Source organism: Pinus tabuliformis, chromosome 4_2, assembly GCF_031772625.1.
Source record: "Pinus tabuliformis cultivar Carrire ecotype Pingquan chromosome 4_2, CPIR1, whole genome shotgun sequence".
NCBI lineage: Eukaryota > Viridiplantae > Streptophyta > Pinopsida > Pinales > Pinaceae > Pinus > Pinus tabuliformis.
The window spans coordinates 487,542,637-487,567,315 of record NC_142304.1 but is presented as its reverse complement, the minus strand read 5'-3'; the positions used below and the strand labels follow the sequence as shown (position 1 = coordinate 487,567,315).

Sequence of the window (24,679 nt, the reverse complement as noted above, 5' to 3'; positions counted from 1 at the left end):
TACTAGAGCAATTATATACAAAGCTCTCAATAGAAATAGTTGCAGTGATGGCCACAAAAAAATTGTTGCAATAATAAATCAGGTCTCCAAAATATAAACTGAAAATTAGTAAGATGCACCTGTGAATTCTAGATGAATTCACTAAAGGGAGAGATGGGTACTCGCCCACTCTCACTGAATCACCTGAGGGTTTCCGTTCTGGGGCTACCATTGAAGCTGGGAACTCTCGGTTCTCCAAATCTCTCTACAAGAAAAATATCCAACTCCAAGATATCTCAACTGATCTCCTCCTCCTTTTAAAGATTCCATAGGTAGATCTCCAAACTTCTAGAAGTATTTTATTTTATTATTATTCTAGAAGCTCCTCCTTGACTTTGTCTTAAGTGACTTTTTAATTTATTTAAGTCACTTTTGGCCCTTTCCCCTTAATTAATATTTTCCCTTTTAATTAAATGACTAATTAAAGTCATTTTTAAGTTGGGAAAATGGTAAATCGCCTACCATACTCTCTCCGACCCACTGGAAATCAGTTTTTAGCATCCCATCTTGTATATCTTCTTGTTTCGGTTCCAATGAGCTATTACACTAAGGTGTTCCGTCAAATATTCCTCTCGGAATGCCACCTTGAGCGTAATTAATTAAGTTATGCCCAATAATAACCCTGTTTTACAAGAATTATCAGAAAGCCACGGAACCAGAAACAAACTACGTGGAACTGCGCATGATGATGAATATGCCAAGCGAATGCCGTCGGATCCCATAAAAAATCCTTAAAACTCCCCCGGGACCCCTGATGACATAATCATGCTTCCATGACCTGGTCATTCTGTGCCCTGGAAATCCACCCTGGCTGTACTACAGAGGAAAATAAAAACAAGGACATGACAGAAAATAAACAGATAATAAGTCAGTAGCCCGCTATGAAGGAGAAGTGATATGAAATACACATCTTTTGATTGTTCTTGGGCAGCCAGAGCTGCTTTCACATTCCATTGTTGAATTCAGCCTGCTGCAAGTAGGACTGAAACATATTTTCTCCCAGCTTCCAGGAGACTTTAAATTCCCCAGGCAGCATATTCATATGCTAAACTATTATGTCTCTCCTGCATGTTAAAGGAATATAACTGTTTCAAATCCTGCATGTAAGCTTCTAGAAGGTGAGTCACGAGACTCTTGAATTTTCCAGTCTCTTCTGTTTTCCACTGCCAATCCTTGCCAGTGACGGACTCATAAGCGCATTTGAATAAAAATACCGTCCCTTTCCCCACAAGTGCCTCCATTAATTCTGCCAACTTTACCAATTGTGATAGAATCCAATGGCCCTATGGGTCATGCCACATAGCAATGCCATTTACCTCACCTTCCACCCATTATCCGAGCATTTGTTTGGTCATAAGTAAATGGCACAACCAAGTGATTCTTGTAAATATTTCACGGCAGTCCCATTTTCATCCTTTAGGACATTTCCAGAACAAGCTTTTCCTGGATTAGTTAAAACTCTGCCATAACTACAATTTGAAACTACTGGTAGTAGTTCTTTTACACTCAAATACTTTAGCTATTGCTAAGCTCATGAATTTGGATGCTTAATAAAAAAAGCTTTAAAGTTTTAATCTCTCTGTTCAGCTTTACACTTTGGTAGTTGTCTCCCAATGGCTTAATTAGTCTAGCAACTGCCCTTTTAATGTTAACCCATAGCTTCACTGTGCCTAAACTTCAAAACAACATTTTCAAACATTATTTTCTTTTTGTGTGCCAATGAATCCTGCATAGGTAAATAGCAGCAGCCATTTAAATTATTCTCAAAACATCCAGGTATGCTAATTCTCTGGTACATACTTTGTCCATTCCTTTAGTAGCTCTTGATTGATCGATCTACAAACAAGTTGCCAACTTAGATTCAGACAGTCTAATCAGCCATTAATTTTTGCTTTGCATATATTCTCAAACTTAAGAAAAAAATCTGCTGTAAATTTGTAACTATGGTTTGAAGTTTCCTTTGGAATCTTCAAATAATTTCTCCATTCTTTTCAGAATGCCAAATGAACCTATCACAACAAAATGCAGCACCCCCATATGATGTAAAGTCCCAGGTATCAAAGGGCTAGTCTTTAGCAACTCGGTAAGGCTACCCACTGTCACCTCAATAGCTCTTCCTCTCACTTTTAATTTGGCTCTTGTCCAACTCAATGGGGTTATCCCTAGATAATATTGCTAAGGCTATGGGGTGGGGGCTCCAGGTGATATAGGAAGAGTAAGTCCTAACAAAATGTATGGTCATTGTACTATGTGAAATGGGATGGAATATGAGAAAAGGACTAGATAAGAAAATGAAGGACAAGAACAAGGAATGAAAAGGCACGAAAGGAAATCAGTACCTATCAATCATGGTCCATAATGGAGTCATAAAGTACAACACGAATGGAAGGACTTGATTTGTTACATTCACAACTATTTCAATGAAGGTCTCTAGTGACAAAATGGGTTGTTTCCACCTCCAACTACCTCACAGTGAAAAATCTATTTATCACATTCACCCTTCTAAATTATATTTGTTACATTCACCCTTTGAGGACTCGCTGGAAATTGGTATGGAAATGAATTTCAGAGGGCCCTATAAGGTACCACTCATCAATAAAATTATAAAATTGCTGTATTATTTCTGAATTATTATTTCAAATCTGCAATTAGTTTATTAGAAAAATGTCAATAAACATAAATAAAACAGCAATTAAATCAAGAAGGAAAAACTTCCTCACATTGATTTACTCCTAGCTAAAATACTCAGGCTTTTATATTGAATAAAAAAAAGAAAATTTCTATATAATTTCACAGACATGAAATCCTTAAAACTTTACCACTCATCAATAAAATATATAAATGCTGTATTATTTCTGAATTGTTGTTTCAAATCTGCAATTAGTTTATTAGATGAATGGCAATAAACTTAAAGTAAAAGAGCAAGTAAATCAAGAGAGAATAGCCTCCTCACATTGATTTACCCCTAAATAAAATACTTAGGCTTTTATATTAAATTGAAAGAAGAAAAAAGTCTATATTATTTCACAACCATGAAGACATTAAACCCTACACCAAAATAAACGGCTATACTTCATTTCTCCGGTAGTCATCAACCTTTGTAGTACAAAGGAGCTCCATCGAGCTTCAATTCATAATCTCCAATAGTTCATCACTTCTCTAACTCCTAACTCTCAACTCACCAATCCCCAAAGTCTCATGAACTTTTACAATGTAGAGAGCTCCTTTTTATAGAGGGTGTCTTTTCTCTAACACAACAAATAATTATTATTTGTTAACAAACTCAATGGCAAGTAAAAAATTATATAAAATTGGAGTAGTTATACCCTTCTTTAATCCATGGTTGATAGTGTCACAATATGTGGACACAACCCTCTCCAAGAGAATTCACTCATCCAAAAATAGGAAGCATAATACAATGTAAATCTCCATGATAGGGCATATTACCAAAAATAGGCATGATGATCAGGTCAACATGCAAAAGGTCCATACAGAATTTTACCTCCAATATGAATGGATGCAAAATACAATAAAGTAATCTCTAACCTAGGAGGATGTGCCCAAGCGTCCACCTATAAGAGCTTGTAGGGTGCACCCTACAAGGTATATGAGAGATAAAATAATAAAATAGTCCTCCTAGGAGAATGCTCCATAACAACCATCCAAAAATAGCAAGTGGTTCACAAGATACATGCAACCAATCCACATGCTTGAATCCCAAGGCAACCAAGTCCATAAACAAATGTGCAAAGTGCCAACTAGATGGAGTGCTCCACAAGAAAGGAGGTGGTTAACATTATGTTAAGTTTAGGTATGTTCTATGCATAAATATAAATCGCAGAAGACAAGCCAAGACAAGAGGACACAAGATGTGGCGCTAGCCAAGGACAAACCCAATGTGGGGAAACCCTTGATCAATTCTTCTTATATGTTCTTCAATATTTCAACAGAGAGAGATTTACAACAGAAGTCAACACTTTGACTTATCTAGATAAGAGGATAGATCATCTCCTAGGATGATGATACATCAGATCAGTTGAAGACACGCTGCTTCAACTGATTCTTCAAGGTGACTCCTTCACTTATCATCATGCTGCACCTCACTGTGCTGCACCATGCTGCACCCATCATCACAATGTTGGGCCTCATGCTGCTGTTGTCCCAATGTTTAGCACTGCTGTACATAGTGCCACTGCTGCACCATGCTTACTGCTGTCCCAATGTACTTGCTGCACTGTACTTGCTGCTGTCCATGATTCTTCATGCTTGCAGCTGTCCCATGTACTATGCTGCTGTCCCATAATATGTCCAGCAACACTGAGTTATAGAGTCTACACCAACATGCCCAAATAGTCTACAATTAGGCCATGCTGTCACCTAAAGCAATGTGGTATTATGATAGCAGTTAAAGTGACTGCAACTAGGTCTCTTTGGGCAGTGAATAAGAGTCTTTACAAGACTGATAATGGACATCTCTTAACAGCGGATTGGGGCTGCCTTCAAACTGTATATAAAGCTTATATTCCACTGCTGATCAACCCTCCCTTTGCTGCGGATTATGGCTGCACTTTACAGCCATCAAACTGACTCAACACATACAAGATTCATTCCAAGATGTGTGCACTGGCTCACTATTCTAGGGTAATTAGGCTGCTGCAATTCTGGTCTGGTTAGGGCAACCAACCACAGTGCTTAACAACCCGCAAGCTAACCCAGAATTGCTTCCTCTTGCTGCGACTGTCCTTAAATAGGATGCTGCCCTCCACTCTGCTCCTTGAGGGCAGTTCCAAGCCCAACATATGGACTTGTTGCCCTAAAATAGTTGTTGCACCCTCCAACAAACCCTCCTTGCCTCGGCCTTCAAGAACAGTCAATCTGTTGTTTAAACGAACCCCTGAAATAGCCCTCAAATGACCTCGCTGTCCAGACTTCTTCTTGCTGCGGCTAGGGCTTGCTTTAGCTGCAATTAAGGGCTTCTTCTACCTTTCTTTTTGCGGCAGATGTGGCCTTTCCTGCTACGGAATTATGGCCTCCTTTTTGACAGTGAATAGGGCCTCTTGACAGCGGATAGATGACCTTAGATTAGGTCTCTCTAGACTGTGTTTTAGGCCTCCTTTAGACAGCGGATTAGGGCTCCTTTTGGCTGCGAATTGGAGCTCCCTTTGACTGCAGCTAGGGCATGTATACCTGCGGCTAGGGCTCCTCCTTTAGCGCTGCGTAGAAGGCATCTTGACTAGCTGCGTGGAACCCTTTCTTCACTGCGTTAAAATCTCCTCCATGATAGCGTTGAGATCTAGGGCATCCTCTAGGGCAGCGTATCCTCTTTAGATTTCTCCTCCCACGAAAACCCAAAGACAAGTGGAGAGGAAGAGATCACCAAGAGGATGTGTGTACAAATGACTTTCAAGGCACCTCTATTTATACTAAAATGTTGAGCACAAAAGGGATTTATTTGGTTGCTGGCCAACCTTGACGAATTGTCCCATAACACAATTAAATTCATATCTCCATGAATACTTATCAGAATCGGATGATCTTTAGATCAATCCTACACCTCTCGATGAGAGGGATCCAAGAAAAATATCAGTTTCCATTAATAAGATGACCCACATGGAGTTTGGCCCTAGTTGTCAATTTTAATTCTCCCTCTCAACTAGGGAGAACTCCATCCGTTGATCCATCTGTCCGATTGTACTATCTCTGCCATCAGTGCTCTGCACTGCTTTGCTGAATCATGAAGAAGAAGAATTGATCGAGAATGTCTCATACCATTCTTTACTGACCCCAAGTCAGTTTCATATGAGGAGAGTGTGTCATACCACTCTTATTGACCCGAAGTCAGTTTTATTGATCCCAGATCAATATCACAAGAGAGTGTCTCAAACTACTCACAGTGATCCCAAATCAATTTCATTGATCCTAGATCAATGGAGGTCATCCTAGCATAGGGAGTACGGTAGATACAATGATGCGTCCATCGATAGTACTACTATGGTCCCTAACCCCATTTCCTTGCTCATTGATTAGATGAGAGGTACTTCCCATGTGTCCTACACTGCATGGGTAGGATGCCTCGATAGGAGAACTAATCATCCTGTCCACACTGCACAGGAGAACGAATCATCTTGTCCCACAGTTGCCATGGGAGAACTAATCATCCCGGCCCACAGGAGAACTAATTATCCTGTTTCTTAGTTGCCATGGGAAAACTAATCATCCCGGCCCACAGGAGAACTAATCATCCTATTCCACAGTCACCACGGGGTATCACAGGGGAAGGTTGAACCTGTCACCCTGTACATAGTGCACCACTAGGGGAGGGTGAATCGCCTTATGGTCGTATGTCGCTCCAAGAAGTATCTTGCGCCCCCTTGGAGCTCCCAAAGCTCAATGTGTGCATCATACATGACCCTCCTAAGAGGGTCTTTGAACGACACCAAGTTGTTCTTGGAAAGTCAACAATTTGACCTTTCCCCGGGGCTTTGACAAAATGTCTGCGACTTGTTCATCAGTCTCAATGCGATGGAGCCTCCTCGCTCATCGACTTACCATATCCCAGATAAGGTAGTATTTGATGTCTATCTGCTGGAGCAATCATCGAATACGGGATTCATCAACAATCGAATCCCCTTGGTTGTCACAGAGGATCACAGTGGTATTCATCATATGTACAAACAGCTCATTGAAGAGCTTCCACAACTAGGCAGCTTCATACGAGATCATACTTGTAGCTATGTATTCGGTCTCGACGGTGCTTATAGTAACCGACTTCTGCTTCCTGCTCATCCATGATATCGAAGCAGAACCCAAAGAGAACTAGCACTGAGAAGGCTCTTGCGACCCTCCACACTGCTTGCCTAGTAGCATTCGCATAATCATGCAGCGTCACATTTTTGGCAGTGTATCTCAATTCATGAGCAGTTGTGCCCCGAAGATATCTCAGAAGATTCTTGGCACCAATCCAGCGAGGCTCAACCCTATATGAGCTCATCATGCTAACTGCAAAACATATGTCTGGACGGAAGTTCACCAAGAACATCAATGCGAATGCGTTTATGAAACTCAGAGGCATTTCCCAAATGTGGTCCGACATCATCACCATATAACTTCTGAAAGTTAAGATCCTCGAGGTAGTCACGAGCTTGCAGTTTACCATTCCAAATCTGGAATCCAACTCCCTCTTACTTCTACAAATGAGAGGGTCTGCACCTGTTAGAAAGAGGTCGTCCTCAGAAGGTGCCAGTATGAGAGGTCTATCATCCACAACCTTCAAGCAAAGTTTTGGATCGGCTTCACTCGTAGTGAATCTCAGCTTCATCAGATAGCTATCAATCCTCTCATACTATGCCCGGGGTATTTTGTTTCAAGCCATAGAGGGCTTTCTTCCACCTGCATACATGAGATTCCCGATCATGAATCTCAAACCCCTTGGGTTGTTCCAAACTTGTGGACCTGCTATATGAGGGGAATGGTCCCCTTGTAATATTTTCCTTCGGTACATCTTAGACATGTACCTTCATGCTCCTTTTGAATTCAGGCACCCCTGTCACCATCTAACTCACATTGGGTAGCGCCCCATAATAAGTAGACCTCCAGTGCTATAGATGAGATGTGACAACTGACATGGTCCCCAATGGACCATCCTGCAACTTGATACAAACGCCAACCCTGAACTCAAAAAACATCTTTGAAAATTCTATTTTCAAATACGTACCTTTCCATCGATGAATTCCACCCTGAAACCTTTAACTTCCATTGCCGAAATGGACACTTGGTTTTTCTTGCGATTAGGTACATAAAAGAGATTCTGTAAATGAATCGAGTTACCCTCATTCAATTGAGGGGTAACATTTCCTACACCCTTTCCGGGATGGGTGGCATCGACTCCAAGTATAATCTCACGACTATTTCCATCTCTTACCAAATTCGAGCGAGCACCCTTCTATCCGATGAAGTGTCTTGAAGCACTGGGTTTCCTTGCTTTCTTTGAAGAGTCTGCCATTTCCTTGATGACCTGCATTACCTGTCATTCCTCTGATCATTGAAGATGTCCTGGAATGATTGTTATCATCATGAAGTGATGTGTCCCTACCATTCAGACACTCCTTTGCATAATGGCCGAATAAGTCATTTGCCTTTCTTTCCACCCTTAGATCCGGATTTCCCAATGAAGTGATCTTTAGGTAGGCCATCATAAGCTTCCGCTACGCTATTCTGATAATGTTCTCTGCTTTGATTTCACCCTAGGTGAATTTGAAGAGGGATGAAGAATCCATTGATCCTTTTGTCCTTTCCCAATTGTCTTCGGTGATTGTTCTTTCACTCTTGCTTGGGCATTGTCTTCACCTAAGGTCCGATACCATGTTAAGTTTAGTTATGTTCTATGCTAGAGAAATTTATTTCAATTTTCACAGTTAGCTCAATATCTTTTCCAGATTAGCAATCACATCAACATTAAAGTAAACTGTAGATAGAACATAAATATAAATCGCAGAAGACAAGCCAAGACAAGAGGACACAAGATGTGGTGCTAGCCAGGGACAAACCCCAATGTGGGGTAACCCTTGATCAATTCTTCTTTTATGTTCTTTAATAGTTCAGCAGAGAGAAAGATATTTACAACAAAAGTCAACACTTTGACTTATCTAGATAAGAGCATAGATCATCTCCTAGGATGATGATACATAAGATCAGTTGAAGACATGTTGCTTCAACTGATTTTCCAAGGTGACTCCTTCACCTATCATAGTGCTGCATCTCGTCATCATGCTGCACCTCACTGTGCTGCACCATGCTGCACCCATCATCACAATGCTGGACCTCATGCTGCTGCTGTCCCAATGTTTAGCACTGCTGTACATAGTGCCACTGCTGCACCATGCTCACTGCTGTCCCATTGTGCTTGCTACATTGTACTTGCAGCTATCCATGATTCTTCATGCTTGCAGCTGTCCCATGTTGCCGCTGTCCTAGTGTCATTGCAGCTGTCCCATGTACTATGCTGCTGTCCCATAATATGTCCAGCAACACTGAATTATAGAGTCTACACCAACATGCCCAAATAGTCTACAATTAGGCCATGCCGTCACCTACAACAATGTGGTATTATGACAACAGTTAAAGTGACTGCAACTAGGTCTCTTTGGGCAGTTACAAGACTGATAATGGACATCTCTTAACAACGGATTGGGGCTGCCTTCAAACTGTATATAAAACTTATATTCCACTACTGATCAGCCCTCCCTTTGCTGCGGATTATGGCTCTTTACAACCATCAAATTGACTCAACACATACAAGATTCATTCCAAGATGTGTGCACTAGCTCACCGTTCTAGGGTAATTAGGCCGCTGCAATTTTGGTCTGGTTAGGGCAACCAACCACAGTCCTTAACAACCCGCAAGCTAACCCAGAATTGCTTCCTCTTGCTGCGACTATCCTTAAATAGGATGCTGTCCTCTACGTTGCTCCTTGAGGGCGGTTCCGAGCCCAATGTATGGACTTGTCACCCTAAAATAGTTGTTGCACCCTCTAGCAAACCCTCGTTGCCTCGGCCTCCAAGAACAGTCAATTTGTCCTCTAAACGGACCCCTGAAATAGCCCTCAAATGACCTCGCTGTCCAAACTTCTTCTTGCTGTGGCTAGGGCTTGCTTTAGCTGCAATTAAGGGCTTCTTCTACCTTTCCTGTTGCGGCAGATGTGGCCTTTCCTTGCTACGGAATTATGGCCTCCTTTTTGATAGTGAATAGGGCCTCTTGACAGCGGATAGATGACCTTAGATTAGGTCTCTCTAGACTGCGTTTTAGGCCTCCTTTAGACAGCAGATTAGGGCTCCTTTTGGCTGCGAATTGGAGCTCCCTTTGACTGCGGCTAGGGCATGTATACCTGTGGCTAGGGCTCCTCCAAGACTCCTCCTTTAGGGCTGCGTAGAAGGCATCTTGACTAGTTGCGTAGAACCCTTTCTTCACTGCATTAAAATCTCCTCCATGATAGCGTTGGGATCTAGGGCATCCTCTAGGGCAGTGTATCCTCTTTAGATTTCTCCTCCCACCAAAACCCAAAGACAAGTGGAGAGGAAGAGATCACCAAGAGGATGTGTGTACAAATGACTTTCAAGGCACCTCTATTTATACTAAAACGTTGAGCACAAGAGGGGTTTACTTGGTCGCTGGCCGACCTTGACGAATTGTACCATAACACAAATAAATTCATATCTCCATGAATACTTATCGGAATCGGATGATCTTTAGATCAATCCTACACCTCTCGGTGAGAGGGATCCAAGAAAAATGTCAGCTGCCATTAATAAGATGAACCACATGGAGTTTGGCCCTAGTTGCCAATTTTAACACATTAGAAATAATAAATAGACCATCTCGACAAGTGCGTCCACCAAGATACTGCTCCAAATAATAGAAATAAGACCAAGCAAGATCATGCAATGTGTGCATGTAACCCTCCAAATTTGCCATACGCCTCTCAAGAAAAGCCCTCCATAACCACTTCCAATAAAACAATATATGTGCTAATTCAAAAAAGTGAGGGTGCTCTCTAATGAAGGTAAAAAAATGACGTGTAGCTGAAATATCCATGCAAGAAAGATGAGAGGGAACCTAGGAGAGGTGCACCCTGGAAAATTGTGTTATATATTTACATCAATCACCCAACAAATAATAAATTATCTCCATGTGAAGTTGGCCCCAGAAAGAAATTCCAAAAATTGTTAGAACTCATCAATGCTTATGCTAAAACCATGTGTTGTTTTCTGAGACCATCAACTGATTTCCCAAAACATGTGCAAAATAGAAAGTGCACCCTAGAAAAGTATGCCAACCTTTCCAACACTGTAAAAATGCATGCCTTGGAAATTGTGCCCAAGAGGGAGGTGCTCCATCAAAACATTAACTCTCCTCCAAATAAACCGTTCAATTGTGAATGAATACCAGGTGAAGTAGAGTGATCAAGCAATTAACCTCCAAGGTAAAAAATGGATTAAATTAACCATTAAATGATTAAATGAACCTCAATATGTGTGCACAAAGGTTAATTCTCAAATAAAACCATAGTCTAATCTCCCAATAGTCACCAATTGATTAAATCAACATGAACATGTGTGCCAATGAAGAGCTGGGGTGCACTCCAACAAGTGTTATTCCCATGGAAACATGTTTATATATCCTAGCAAAGACATGACACAATGACAAAATAGATGCTTCACATAGGTTTGAACTCTGGGTGCACCACTAAGGACTATAACATGATAAAACCTCATCAAACTTGAGGAGAAGGCTTGATCATCAAAGTTTTATGTACTATTCCCCCACTCTAACTCAAAGTGAGGGAAAAAGTACATCCATGAGGGTACTAAGTTACTAACATCATCAAACATATTTTTGTGAAAAATCCATGATTGCAATTAACTGGAAATTTATCTCCTACTGATTGTAGTTTATTTGTTATTATGACAAATATCAATAAACTCATTGCAATCTTCACCAAAATAAAACATGTTGCTGAAAATAATAGAAACTGAGAGATAAATACACACACAATAAAATTATGACACAACCATTTTGGACTAAATCGTCCCTAGAAAAACCCTGAAGGGAAAGCCGGTGCAACAAATGAGGGTTTATTTAGAGAAGATTCTTCGGCGAAAATCACATGGAATACCATTTGTCGACGCGTTTCGAACCAACCAGTGTGGTTCATCGTCAGGACAAGTTGAAGAAACAGATCAAGCTCATCATGTTAAATAGACTGAGTGGAGCCTCTAACAACTCTCATGTCTAGCCGTTAGACATGAGAGTTGTTAGAGGCTCCACTCAGTCTATTTAACATGATGAGCTTGATCTGTTTCTTCAACTTGTCCTGACGATGAACCACACTGGTTGGTTCGAAACGCGTCGACAAATGGTATTCCATGTGCTTTTCGCCGAAGAATCTTCTCTAACTTGATATGGATCACAGAAGCCTAAACTCTATTAGGGTTTATTTTATTATGTAGCAAATTTTGGGAGTACAATAATCTGGATGCTCAACTGACAATCCTCTAGCAAATATTTGGCAAAATAATTTGGAGATCAATAATCTCCTCTGCAAATCAATACGGCCCCTTCTGGCCTGCTCACACCCCTCTCTGGCTGCTTGCACTGCTAGTTGGAATGCGCACTGCTAGCATTTTGCAATTCGTACAACCCTAGGTCTGCCTCCAACTGGGTTGTCTAGCCTCTCTCTGCCTTTGGCATAAATTCGCTCTTCCTTTCAGACATTGATTCGGCCTCCGACAACTGATCAAACCCACTTCCGGCAACTTGCACTACTGGACTGGCTAATTCGCACTACAAAAATCGACCTCTTCTATAGACTATTCGACCTCCCTTTTCTTGCTGCTCTGGAACTAGAAAAACATTGGAAGAATCTATGGAATTCTCTTCCTCAATTTCCTACTGCTCCCTCTCTCTCTGATGCTATTCCTCTGGCTTGAATTTTTCCCTCGCCGAATCACTGCGCGCTGGGAAATTCACACTGCCTTGCTCTCACAACTGTGTCCCTCTCCATTACTTCAAGCTGCGCTTATTATCTCTTGTTGAGACTTCAACGACCAAGATTAAATCTCCATCAACGACTAAAATCAGTTAGACTTCATCAATAGAAGTCTCTAGAACAATCCTGAACATCCTTAATTAATAAACTTTAATTAACCAACTTTCCTAAGTTAAACTTAGGGAATAATTTGAATATTGGTTAATTAATTTAATTAAGGTGTTTCAGAGCCATGTCTCGTTAAACCATTTCTAGGTATTGGAGATCTCATGTTCCTTAGCCTCTCTGACACCTTAGAGTCTAGAACACCTGTTCGATGCTACCACCATAATAAAAGGCTAACACTCCCTCTTAGCGAGGAAGGTGTTCTCCACTGTACCCATCTGTTCTCTAAAATAGACGAACTTAGTTCTCCCTAGAGCTTTTGTGAGGATATCTGCAACCTGCTGCTTTATGGGAACATGCTATAGTTGAACTGCTCCATGCTGCACACAATCTTTGATGAAATGGTATCGTATGTCTATATGTTTCAACCTATCATGAAACGTTGGATTTCTAGAGAGCTTGATGCAACTCTGATTATCATAGTAGATACTGGTTGATTCCATCTTCTGACTGAACAAACTCACTAGCAACTTCCGAAGCCAAACAACTTTGCGTGTGGCCATGCTAGCTACCATGTACTCTGTTTCTGCAGAGCTCAGAGCCATGGGCTTTTGATCCCTGCTGCACCATGATACAACCCCTGATCCAATGCTGAAGCAACACCCATATGTGCTCTTCTCATCCACTGAACTGCCTGCCCAATTTGCATCTATATACCCACATAACCTGACACCATCACCTCGAGTATATCTCAACCCATATTCGACTGTGTCGTGCAAATACCTCAGTATATGCCTCGTTGCTGTCTAATGCACTCTATTAGGTCCCACCATAAACTGACTGAAAATGTTGAGTGCGAAGTAGATATCTGGTCTAGTGTTGACCAAATACATGAGGGAACCGATGAGCTGTCTATACAAGGTTGGGTTAACGTCCTCATCCTCTGATGCATTGATCTTCTTCTAGTTCGTAATCATAGGCGTAGACATAGGCCTACAGTCCTTCATTTTGAATCTCTGTAGTGTATCTCCCTTGGCCAAGGAAGATCTCCCCGTCCCTCTGCCATACTTCTAGGCCTAGGATGTAATGCATTAGTCCCAAATCCTTCATATCAAACTTTGCTACCAGGTTTCTCTTGCAGTCCTCTATGAGCCTTGATGACCCAGTTAAAAAGAGGTCATCCACATTGGACACTAGGATGAGTGGCTCACCCTCTACCATCAAATAGTAAAGGTTGGGATCTACGTCACTCTTGACAAATCCCATTTTTTGCAAGTAGCTGTCAATTCGACCATACCACGCTCTAGGAACCTGTTTGAGCCTGTATAGAGCTCTCTTCAGTCTGCACACATGCACGCCCCTCTCACGTGTCTCGAAGCCCTCTGGATGTTCGATGTATACTTCCTCCTCTATCACCCTGCTCAAGAAAGCTGTCTTGACGTCCATCTGGTGAATTTTCCATCCCATCTGTGTTGCTAGAGATATAATGGACTAGATGGAGGTATATCTGGAAACTTGGGCGAAGGTCTCCTCATAATCTGTCTTCCTTTTGCGCATACCCCTTTGCCACGAACCTAGCCTTATACTTCTCCATGCTGCCATCCGCAACATACTTGATCTTATAAATCCAGCGAGAGCCCACAACTTACCTATCCACAGGTCTTGGCACTACCTCCCAAACATCGTTCGTCATAATAGAGTTATACTCCTCCACCATGGCATCTACCCATAATGCGGCCTCCTAATAGTTGGAAGTTTCAACAACCCGTGCCACCAATGTCTGGTACTTGTTTGGCTATCTACGTTCTCTTCTGTTGGTCCTAGGAGCTCCTATGAACTCCTCTGCATCCCTCAACATCTGACGAACTTCCCATGCTGGTTCAACCACTAGTGGTGGGAGGATCGACCAACTCCTCATCCTGCCTTTGCTGCTCCGCCTGCTGCGAATTCACAGGATCTCCTGCGCCTGAGGTCGTGCTCGTATTGTTAACCGTACTAGATCCCTGCGACTGTCCTTGCTACTGTCCCTGTGGCTGCCCCTGCTGCTGGACCAATGGATCTTCTGTTGGCTCACTTTGATCACCTGCTGGCATCTTGCGAGATCTCTTGAAGGTGCCGTCCTCCATGAAATTCATGTCACGTCTCACGATGATCTTCCCACTGCTAGGAATATAGATTCTGTATGCTTTAGAGGTTTCACTATACCCAATGAAGAACCCTTTCTTTGCAATCTGATCCAATTTACTATGTTTTTCATCTGGTATATGGCAATAAGCTATGTTGCCAAAGATCCTAAAGTGACTAACTTCTAGCTTCTTCCCTGAGAAGACTTCTTCTGGTGTTATCTTCCCCAATGCCCCGTGAGGAACTCTGTTTTATATATACACTGCAACGTTACATGCCTCCACCCATAGAAACTTGGGCATGTCCTGGTCATACAACATGGCTCTTGCCTCCCCAACTATAGACCTGATCTTTTTCTCTGCTACTCCATTTTGCTGAGGATTGTAGGGAGTTGTCCATTCCCTCTTGATCCCTTTCTTCGCACAAAAGTTCGTGAAGTCACTATCGGTGTACTCTCCTCCGTTATTTGAGTGAAGTACCTTGATCTTTTTCCCTATTGCATTCTCCACCAGAGCCTTAAACTCTTGGAAGCGACTGAAGACCTCATCCTTAGTCTTAAAGAAATAGATGCAGGTCTTCTTGGAATAGTAATCAATGAAGGTGATGAAGTACTCGTACCCTCCGAGAGATTTAGTGGACATAGGGCCACAAATATCCGAGTGTATAAGCTCTAACACACCGTCGGATCTACTGTCACTTCTTGGGGATGCTGCCTTAGCATATTTCCCAAGTATGCATCCTTTGAACACATCATCATGTTCTATGCTCAATTCTGGAACACTTGTTACTGTCTCCCTAAGCATCTTAAGTGCTCCATGGTGCAAATGTCCCATTCTCCTATGCCATAGCTCATTCAAATATTTTCCACTGCTATTGCTATTGCTGTTGTTACTGCTAACTAGTGCCCTTGGAGAGTCAAGCTGCAACTTGTACAGTCTGTTGCTATGGACTCCAATCTGCCTCACCTTCTTCCAGTTCTGATGTTTGATAAACACCCTCTTCCCTACAAAATAGACATCATATCCCTTATCCTGTAGCTCTGACACTGAAATTAGGTTCATACCAAGGGCCGACACATGCAATACATCTGTAACACTGGTAGTTGCCCCAGACTCCCTCTGAATCTCGATGGTGCCTACTCCAACTGGAGTGCATTTACTTTTATTACCCATCTGAATCTAGAAGTCCATTTTCTCTTCCTTATAGTTGGAGAAGTATTCTCTAACTTCTGTCATATGAGTTGACGCTCCACTGTCTATATACCAAATACCTTGTGAAGTTGAGCTAGAGAGACAAGCTATCTGAGCAAATTCATTCTCCAGTCTCGATGATAAATCAAAGGCATCAAATTTGTGTTGCGAATTATTTGCTCTTATCTTTGGAGTATTTTCCTGGCAATCTTATTGACTGCTGCTATAGGTCTGAGGCAATTCACATTTTTCGATGAAAATCGAATTCCCTGCCTCTTTGTAATTCACACCCCAGGTTTCCCTATGCAGATATCGAAGCTGGTGCTTCAAATCTGCCTCTAATGTAATGTTCCTAAACATGAATTTAAGTGATAAACCAATTAAACAAACAATGCAACAGTGGAAAATTAAAAACATTTAACAAACACCCATGAAACACTGTAGTACTGGAACTGCTGAGCCATATATTATGAAATATGAGAGCATGAGTACAATATATAAATGGAGTAGTGCACCTAGGCTTGTCTCAAGGGCAAGCTGGACCAAACCCAGGTGGTAGAATAGCTGGAAAGATAGTTGTTCAACTGCTGCTCTACTATGCTCTGCGTTGTCCTAGTAAACCGCTGATCTGCTGACTTCGGCCTGCTAGAAAGTGCCCAAAAACAGAAAATTCTGCCTTTTTAGCCTTAGACTTCTTGGACAAAACCTAGAAAAACCCAGAAGGGGATTTCTTTGATTTTGACTTTGGATTTTCGGCCTCTTGGGAGCTGCTCTCCGACTACATCTACTAACTTTCAGCCTACTGGAAAGTGCTAAAAAACTGCCCAGAAAATTCCACCCCTTTAGCCTTAGACTCCTTGGACAAAACCCAGAAAAACCCAGAAGGGAATTTCTTTGATTTTGACTTTCGATTTTCGGCCTCTTGGGTGGCTAAATCAACCTTTGCGTATTTTTGGCTGCCCAGAAAACACGGTCCCTTCCTCTACGTGGCTGGCTGAGCTATGAATCGCTGCTAGAAACCCCTGCAATCTCCGTGGAACAACCTCTCTAGGGCAAGCACAGATGGTCCCCCGAAGTAGAGGTTGAATCTTTCCTGCGGAAGACTCATGGCTAAATAGCTGGTAGACTCGCTAAGCAGCAGAGCGTACAAGAGTGATTTTGTCTGTCAAATATTCAGAATGAATACAAAATGAGAGTTGATTTCTCTTTATAACTCCTTGGGCCCCCTTAGCCTCATGTGGGCCCCTCCATCCACCCATTCGATTTTCCCTCCAAGCATATCGAATGGCTAATTCGAACTCCTATGTGGGTGGCCCCCACATTCCACTAGCAGCTAAATAAAGTCGATTTGGCCCCTAAGTCCCTAAGTCAGAAGTGTGGGCCCTCTTCCTTAGTAAAAAAATGTGCAAAATTGTGTAGCAACACCTTGTTACTAATGTGTTTGAGAAGGGACATGACATCTAAATTTGCATGATCTACTTCCTTTCGCCTATAGCCTCGAATCTGATCATTATGACTCTGATACCATGTGAAAAATTCATGATTGCAATTATTGGGAAATTTATCTCCTATTGATTGCAGTTCATTTGTTATTATGACAAATATCGATAAACTCACTATAGCAATCTTCAACAAAATAAAACATGCTACTGAAAATAATAGAAATTGAGAGATAAATACACATACAATAAAATTCTGACACAACCATTTTGGACTAAATTGTCCCCGGGAAAACCCCAAAGGGAAAACCAATGCAGCAGATGAGGGTTTATTTTATTATGCAGCAAATTTCGGGAGTACAATAATTTGGATGCCCAACTGGTAATCCTCCAATAAATATTTGGCAAAATAATCTGGAGATCAAGAATCTCCTTTGCAAATCAATACGACCCCTTTTGGCTTGCTCACACCCCTCTCTGGCAGCTTGCATTGCTACTGCTAGCTTTTTGCAATTCGTATAACCCTGGATCTGCCTCCAACTAGGCTCTCTAGCCTCCCTCTACCTTTGGAAGAAATTCGCTCTACCTTCTAGACATTGATCTGACCTCTGGCTCATATCAAAACCACTTCCGGCAACTCGTAGTGTTGGACTAGCTAATTTGCACTGCAAAATTCAGCCTCTTACGTAGACTATTCGGCCTCCCTTTTCTTGCTGCTCTGGCTCTGAAAAAACATTGGAAGAATCTCTGAAATTCTCTTTCTCAATTTCCTGTTTCTCCCTCTCTTTGATTCTCTCCCTTTGGCTCAAACTCTTCTCTCACTGAATCATTGCGCACTGGGAAATTCGCACTGCCTTGCTCTTACAACTGTGTCCCTCTCCATCCCTTTGAGTTGCTCTTATAATCTCTTGTTGAGACTTCAACGACCAAGATTAAATCTCCATCAACGGCTATGATCAATTAGACTTCATCAATATAAGTCTCTAGAGCAATCTTGGACATCCTTAATTAATTAACTTTAATTAACCAACTTTCCTAGGTTAAACTTAAGAAATAATTTAGTTATTGGTTTATTAATTTAATTAAAGTATTTCGGAGCTATATCTCGCAAAGCCATTTCTGGGTATTGGAGATCTCATGTTCTTTAGCCTCTCTGACACCTTAGAGACTAGAACACCTATTTGATGCTACCACCATAATCAAAACTAACAATTTCGATCTTGGTAATATCTAGCAAATGTTACAATGTTAAGTTGTATCACCTAGGGAAATCCCAAGAAGTCAAAGTGCTTTACCACAACACATAATTCAGCCATATTAACATCAAAAGAGATGGGGACGATAAAGATGCTAACCCATCCAATCATCGTTTATGATCCCACGACACATCAACACAAGAGGACCATGTAGAACACCCCTCCTAGTGACAAACCGACATCACAGCCTTTTTGCACCGGAAAATCACCTTGAAAAAGATAATACAAAATTAATTCAAATGATGAAATTCCAGATGTAAACTTTTGAAGAAATCTGCCTTTGCTAGTCACTACATAACCACCTCTCCTTTTGGACTGGTGCATGTCAGTCACAGGGGGGTGTTCTAGATTGCTGTACGCTGTCCTTCCAATCTGCAAATTTAAAACTAGTGAGCAGCAAACATAAGATATGTTTTGACAACCACAAAGCTGCCAAGAAACAGGTTAGAGCTAGATGAAATTGCTGGCAGACTTTTTCTTTAAAGAAACAACTAGTAAAAATGTGAGTGGACAGTGAGAAGGAAAGCACCTGTGAGTAATAAAAGAATCAAAACACAGGGCAGAGAACAGTGTTTTCAGATCTGCAATTAAAACATCAGAGATTAACAAGATAGAAAAGTTGAAAAGCAAGCACAAGATGTCTTTATTTTGTATTAATCAGAGAGTTGGTTGCACTACAGAGACCAAACACAAAACCAATCCGCTGACAAATCCTTGCTGGATGAGAAAACTTGTTAGAAATGAGAGAGAGAGAGATGTATTGTAACATGTTGCTGCTCTGTTAGGAAAATCACGCCCTTCGGAATGAAGCCTTTCCTCCCTTTTATCATTGCCTTGGTGATACCTTCAAGGCAAACTCAAGTTATCCTCATGTGAGTTCTATAAGAAAGCTGGGAGTGGAATGCAGTGAATAGGAGAGAGAGAGGTAGTTTGGATAAATGAGTGGAGATCAAACTCAAAGGTGAAGTGAAGTCAAACTAGTTAAGATTCAAGATAGGCGAGGAGCACTGGCATATCTACCTTAGCCCTAATCTTAAGATTTTTACATCATTATGGAAAATGCCAATTCTGCTCTGAATATTTTAATCTCGCCCAATTGAAAATAGGAGGCTTACCCATTGAATGTACATTCACATCTCCTTTCCCACAAAACGGAGATTCCTGTCAGCTTTAAGGTATTTCTTAAACTATTTAAAAGGGAGAATTTTTTTTTTTTTCTTTTTTTTTTTCAATTTTCCTCCTAATTTTAGATCTCAAGGAATGAGAAAGTTGAAAAATAGCATCTGCATCTATCATATTTTTTTAAATTTTAAGTGCTTCTTTCAAATTCAAGAGGGTCATTACAACTGGCACTAAGAGGATGGGCACTACAGAAGGCCTGCTTGTGTGAGTGAAATGGGCCTCGATGGGAGAGTCATTGAACATAAGCATTTTCATTGGGCTAAATTTTCACGACAGGGGGCACTCTTCTATCAAAATCACCAAGGCTTGCACTTGATGCTGACAGCTTATTCATGACTCTGGGGGCAATTGAATCTTGGTGTGTGGCCTGGCATTGACATTCCACTGTCTTCAACACTGAACCATTACCCCACCATCATATCTGCATAATTATTGAATAAAATTATAGACAATATCAGATAGATAATAAGCTTTCTACATTATCTGTAAGAAAGCTCACAGTTGCAAGTCATGCTTAGTTTCTTTTAGGTAGTCAAATATTTGCGTGTCTCTCTATCTATTACCTGGTTCATCAAAGCTTTTCACTACCTCAAAAGGATGCCAGTTCGGTCAAAAGTTAAACTAAGACTTTACTTTTTATCAGTGGTCCAGGCACCTCAAATATATGGCCTTGTTCTGAAATTTCAAATTATGTAGTGACATTTGAAATGATGTACTAAACTTTGAATCTAGCATCTTTGAACTAGAAGTTCCTAATGGCTTTTATCTTATTTGTCTATGTTGTGATTCAGCTTTGTTAATTTTCATTATTACTTAAAAGCATGTAACCTCTTGGTATTGTTCACTATAAAAACATTAGGATTTTATTTCTTATAGTTTTCAGGCCACTGTATTTTCTGTAGCGCTCATACTTTGAGGAAACTTACGAACTTCCTAAAAAGGAGTAAACATAATAATAGTGTAGCTTTATCTGCCAAACCCGTTGACAGTGGGAGAATATCTTTTATTTTTAGCAACTGGAACATCCGTCTTACGTGTTGCATTATACATCTCTTACACTTTGATGAATTCGATCTATATATAGTCTTGCTATTTTGTAGCCTCTTTTAGGTTTTACATTGTAGAAAACTGATAGATTTGCTGTTGGGATTTCTTGCCTTTTGTTGAAGAATTCAACTCTGCAATTCTCTGGCAAAGCATGGGCACTCCAATGTCCAGGGAAGCCAAGGTTGAAGAGTAAGTCAAAAGTGTGGATGTCAGTACAACAGGTAAGTACGAAGTCTAAGGTTAGTGTTACCCCTCTCAATCTCGAGGATGCAAAAGATCCCCCTCTCAATTTGTACAGGCCTAAAGAGCCCTACACAGCAACTATTGTCTCTGTGGAGAGTCTTGTTGGTCCAAAAGCACCAGGAGAAACTTGTCAAATTGTTATTGATCATGGAGGAAATGTTCCATATTGGGAGGGTCAGAGTTATGGGGTCATTCCTCCCGTAAGTACATAATTTTTGGTTTTTCCATTTATTTCACCTCATTATCTTTGAATATGTATGCGTTTTTAGAAATTACATTGTTGTTACCATCTCTCTACAGGGTGAGAACCCAAAGAAACCTGGCACACCCAATACTGTTCGTCTTTACTCCATTGCTTCAACAAGATATGGAGATTCCTTTGATGGGAAAACAGGAACTTTGTGTGTTAGAAGAGCTGTTTACTATGATCCAGTGACTGGAAAGGAGGACCCGTCCAAGAATGGAATTTGCAGCAACTATCTCTGTGACAGAAAACCAGGAGACAAGGTTAAAATTACAGGTAGAGATCCTACGAATTCTGACCTCTAAATTTTCAGGAGTTGAGAGAACAGACATCTTAAATCTCTAACATAGGATTCCCATAATTATCTGCAGGTCCATCTGGAAAAGTGATGCTTCTACCAGAAGATGATCCAAATGCAACCCACATAATGATAGCCACTGGTACGGGAATAGCTCCTTTTAGGGGATACCTACGGAGAATGTTTATGGAGGATGTTCCATCGTTCAAATTTGGAGGACTTGCTTGGCTTTTCCTGGGAGTTGCTAACACCGATAGTCTTCTCTACAATGATGAATTTGCAGAGTATACAAAGCAGTACCCTAAGAACTTTAGATACGATACTGCATTGAGTAGAGAGCATAAGAACAAAAGAGGGGGCAAGATGTATGTGCAAGACAAGATTGAGGAGTACAGTGATGAAATTTTTGAGCTTCTGGATAAAGGAGCTCATATCTACTTCTGTGGATTGAAGGGCATGATGCCTGGAATTCAAGATACCTTAAAAAGAGTTGCAGAAGAGAGAGGAGAAAGTTGGGATGAGAGATTTTCACAGCTTAAGAAGAAAAAGCAGTGGCATGTAGAAGTTTATTAGTAATTTTATAGAGCTTAACTTCATCCTCCTAGGGCAATCTCCAATAAACCTTGGCCAAATTTATAGTTATTGTTTTGTCTTTTTGAGAATATCAATCTAAGATTTTATATGCAAGGCTCAACTATATTTAATTTTTCATCATTCTGTGGAATTTGTGAAATTTTTTTGTTGATATTAAAGTTTTGGCCTTATAATTGCAGAGGCCACATTTTTTGCATTCCTTGCTAATATGCTTCAGTTCCAATTGCAAATTCTATTGAAGAGAAAGAAAGACAATAATTGAATTTGAGTTATTCTTAAAATATGCCTTTTATTTCTCTATGGGAATGTTTTGTAACAGTCTATCTTTAGCCCCAGTTAACCAATATGTGTTTTCCATCCTGATGTACTTTCATGTTGGCAGAGTATTAGTTCCAACTTCCTTTTGACCGGATGAATTAGGTGGTGTTTGCCATCAATGTAAGAGCAAATAAATGAATGTGTCTCTTTTCATTTTTTTATGGAAGTTGATTCATTCTTTTGCTTCAAATTGAATTCATTCCATTGGAGCTGTGCCTATAACGAATTAATAATATCCTGTTTTTTTGCATAATAAATGTGAAAGCAAGTCAATTAGAGGGTTCTCGCTTTGAGAAAATCCAAAAATAATGACACTAAATTTTAAAGAGTCTCTGCCTTCTGTTTTGATGCAGACTCCAAGTTTGTTGGAGATTTCAATATTTTTCCCTTGATATTTTGTAGACCCATTGAGCTGTCCCATATTTTAATTCAAGTAATGTTAGAGCACTCTAATACATGTTCACTCAGTGTTTACAAGGTACACATTAATAAATACTTGATTGCAAGTTTAGTTTCCAGGCTTGAGTCATGAGATGAAATCATTGTTTGCCTTTCTCCTTGCAAATATTTAGGAGAGCAAGTGAACATGATTTTGACATATGGCTTTGAGTTGAAATGCATACATGATTTTCCAGTGTAGCAACGTATTGTCTCTCAGAGTTAATTGGTTAATTATCCTTATCCAATGGGGATGATGGTTGGAGATTAACAAGGTTTGCAGGCATGTCTTTGTAGTTTAAATTATTCATTTTACCATTTTTAATGGTTGTTAGAGGTCCGCCTCAGTGCGCCAAGAACTGAAGATATGTTAAGGTCCTTGAATAAATATTATAAAATTCAACAAGTCAAATAGGGCAAGCTACATGAAGAAATTAGATGAAGTTCCAAAGTTAGAAATCAAATGTGGAAAATTCAAAGGGATTGTGGATTTCATGGTCAATCATGCTTGGATATGCCTATTCATGGGAGTCGTAAATCCTGAACCAAAACTTCGATGATGGATTTAAGCTCTTCAGCAGAACCATGAAAAAATAGATCCGAAGTTTTTCTTGTAGTAATTTTGAAAACAAAGAGGAGATAAGCGATATCTTTGAATGTTAGTCTGCACATGAGATATTTGCATGTAGGTTTTGATCCACAACTAGAAGATTCTTGTAGGTGCCAGTCTGGATGAGACTGTATTGTCTCCTGCTGGAGCTCTAGAATGAGAGATTTGACGAGAATTGGAGACATAACTATGCCAAGGGTTTTTGTTTGTAGTAAATTTTGAAAACAAAGAAGAAAAATAAAATATCTTTGAAGCCGAGTTGTATTTCCTTAACACTGTTGATCTCTACATGAGATATTGGAATGTGGGGTTTGATTCACAATCAGAAGATTTCTCGAAGGCCCCAGTCTAGGTAAAGACTCTATTCTCTCTTGGTGGAGTTCTGGGATGAAGAATTTTTAATGGAAATTGGAGATATAATTGGTAAATTCCTCAAATCTTCAGAAATAACCTAAGAAATGTGATTGACAACGTAGATTCTGTGCATATCTTGATCTCATTAGACCCTTACCAGATTCACTCATCTTAAGTAATTATCATGAATGTGGACATCTTCAAAGGGAGTGCTCTCATCTTTAAATATTCAAGAAAGAATGCACACAAAAGCCAAAATAACTCAATTGGATCAGCGAAGGGTGTTGAAATGTGTAACTAGGTTCAGACTTCATAATGACATGTGTAATTGTGATTTTATGTAATTGATGAAAAGAAGAAAAATAAAATTATTGTAATGCTTATTTTATAAGTTCAATGAGTAAGAAACTTTATTTTAGCGATGGCTCCCATTGTGAGAATTTAGGATTTGTCATCTAGTCATAAAAGTCAATTTGAGTCTATGTCATGTATGAAGGACCCTTCTTGGGCATGTTATACATTTATATAAGTCCTTAAATAAGTTGGAAAGCCCTCCAAGACCATGACTAAGTCACCTCCTTCAAATCACTTGCAAAAGAAATAATAATATCTCTCTAGAAGACAAGTCAGCTCATCTCCAAGTCATGTCGGCT

The 24,679-nt window shown here is 40.4% G+C and overlaps 1 protein-coding gene across 1 annotated transcript in view; it reads left to right on the top strand.

The window, feature by feature from the left end:
* The window catches only part of RFNR2 (root FNR 2), a 38,653-nt gene extending 16,230 nt beyond the window's left edge, over positions 1 to 22,423 (top strand). Inside the window, exons 3-5 of the mRNA XM_089428874.1 lie at positions 21,050 to 21,370; positions 21,471 to 21,690; positions 21,786 to 22,423. Of these exons, the coding sequence (XP_089285000.1) occupies positions 21,050 to 21,370; positions 21,471 to 21,690; positions 21,786 to 22,285 (1,041 nt within the window). The 3' untranslated portion in view covers positions 22,286 to 22,423. The remainder of the gene's footprint in view (positions 1 to 21,049; positions 21,371 to 21,470; positions 21,691 to 21,785) is intronic.
* Positions 22,424 to 24,679: the final 2,256 nt, after the last annotated feature.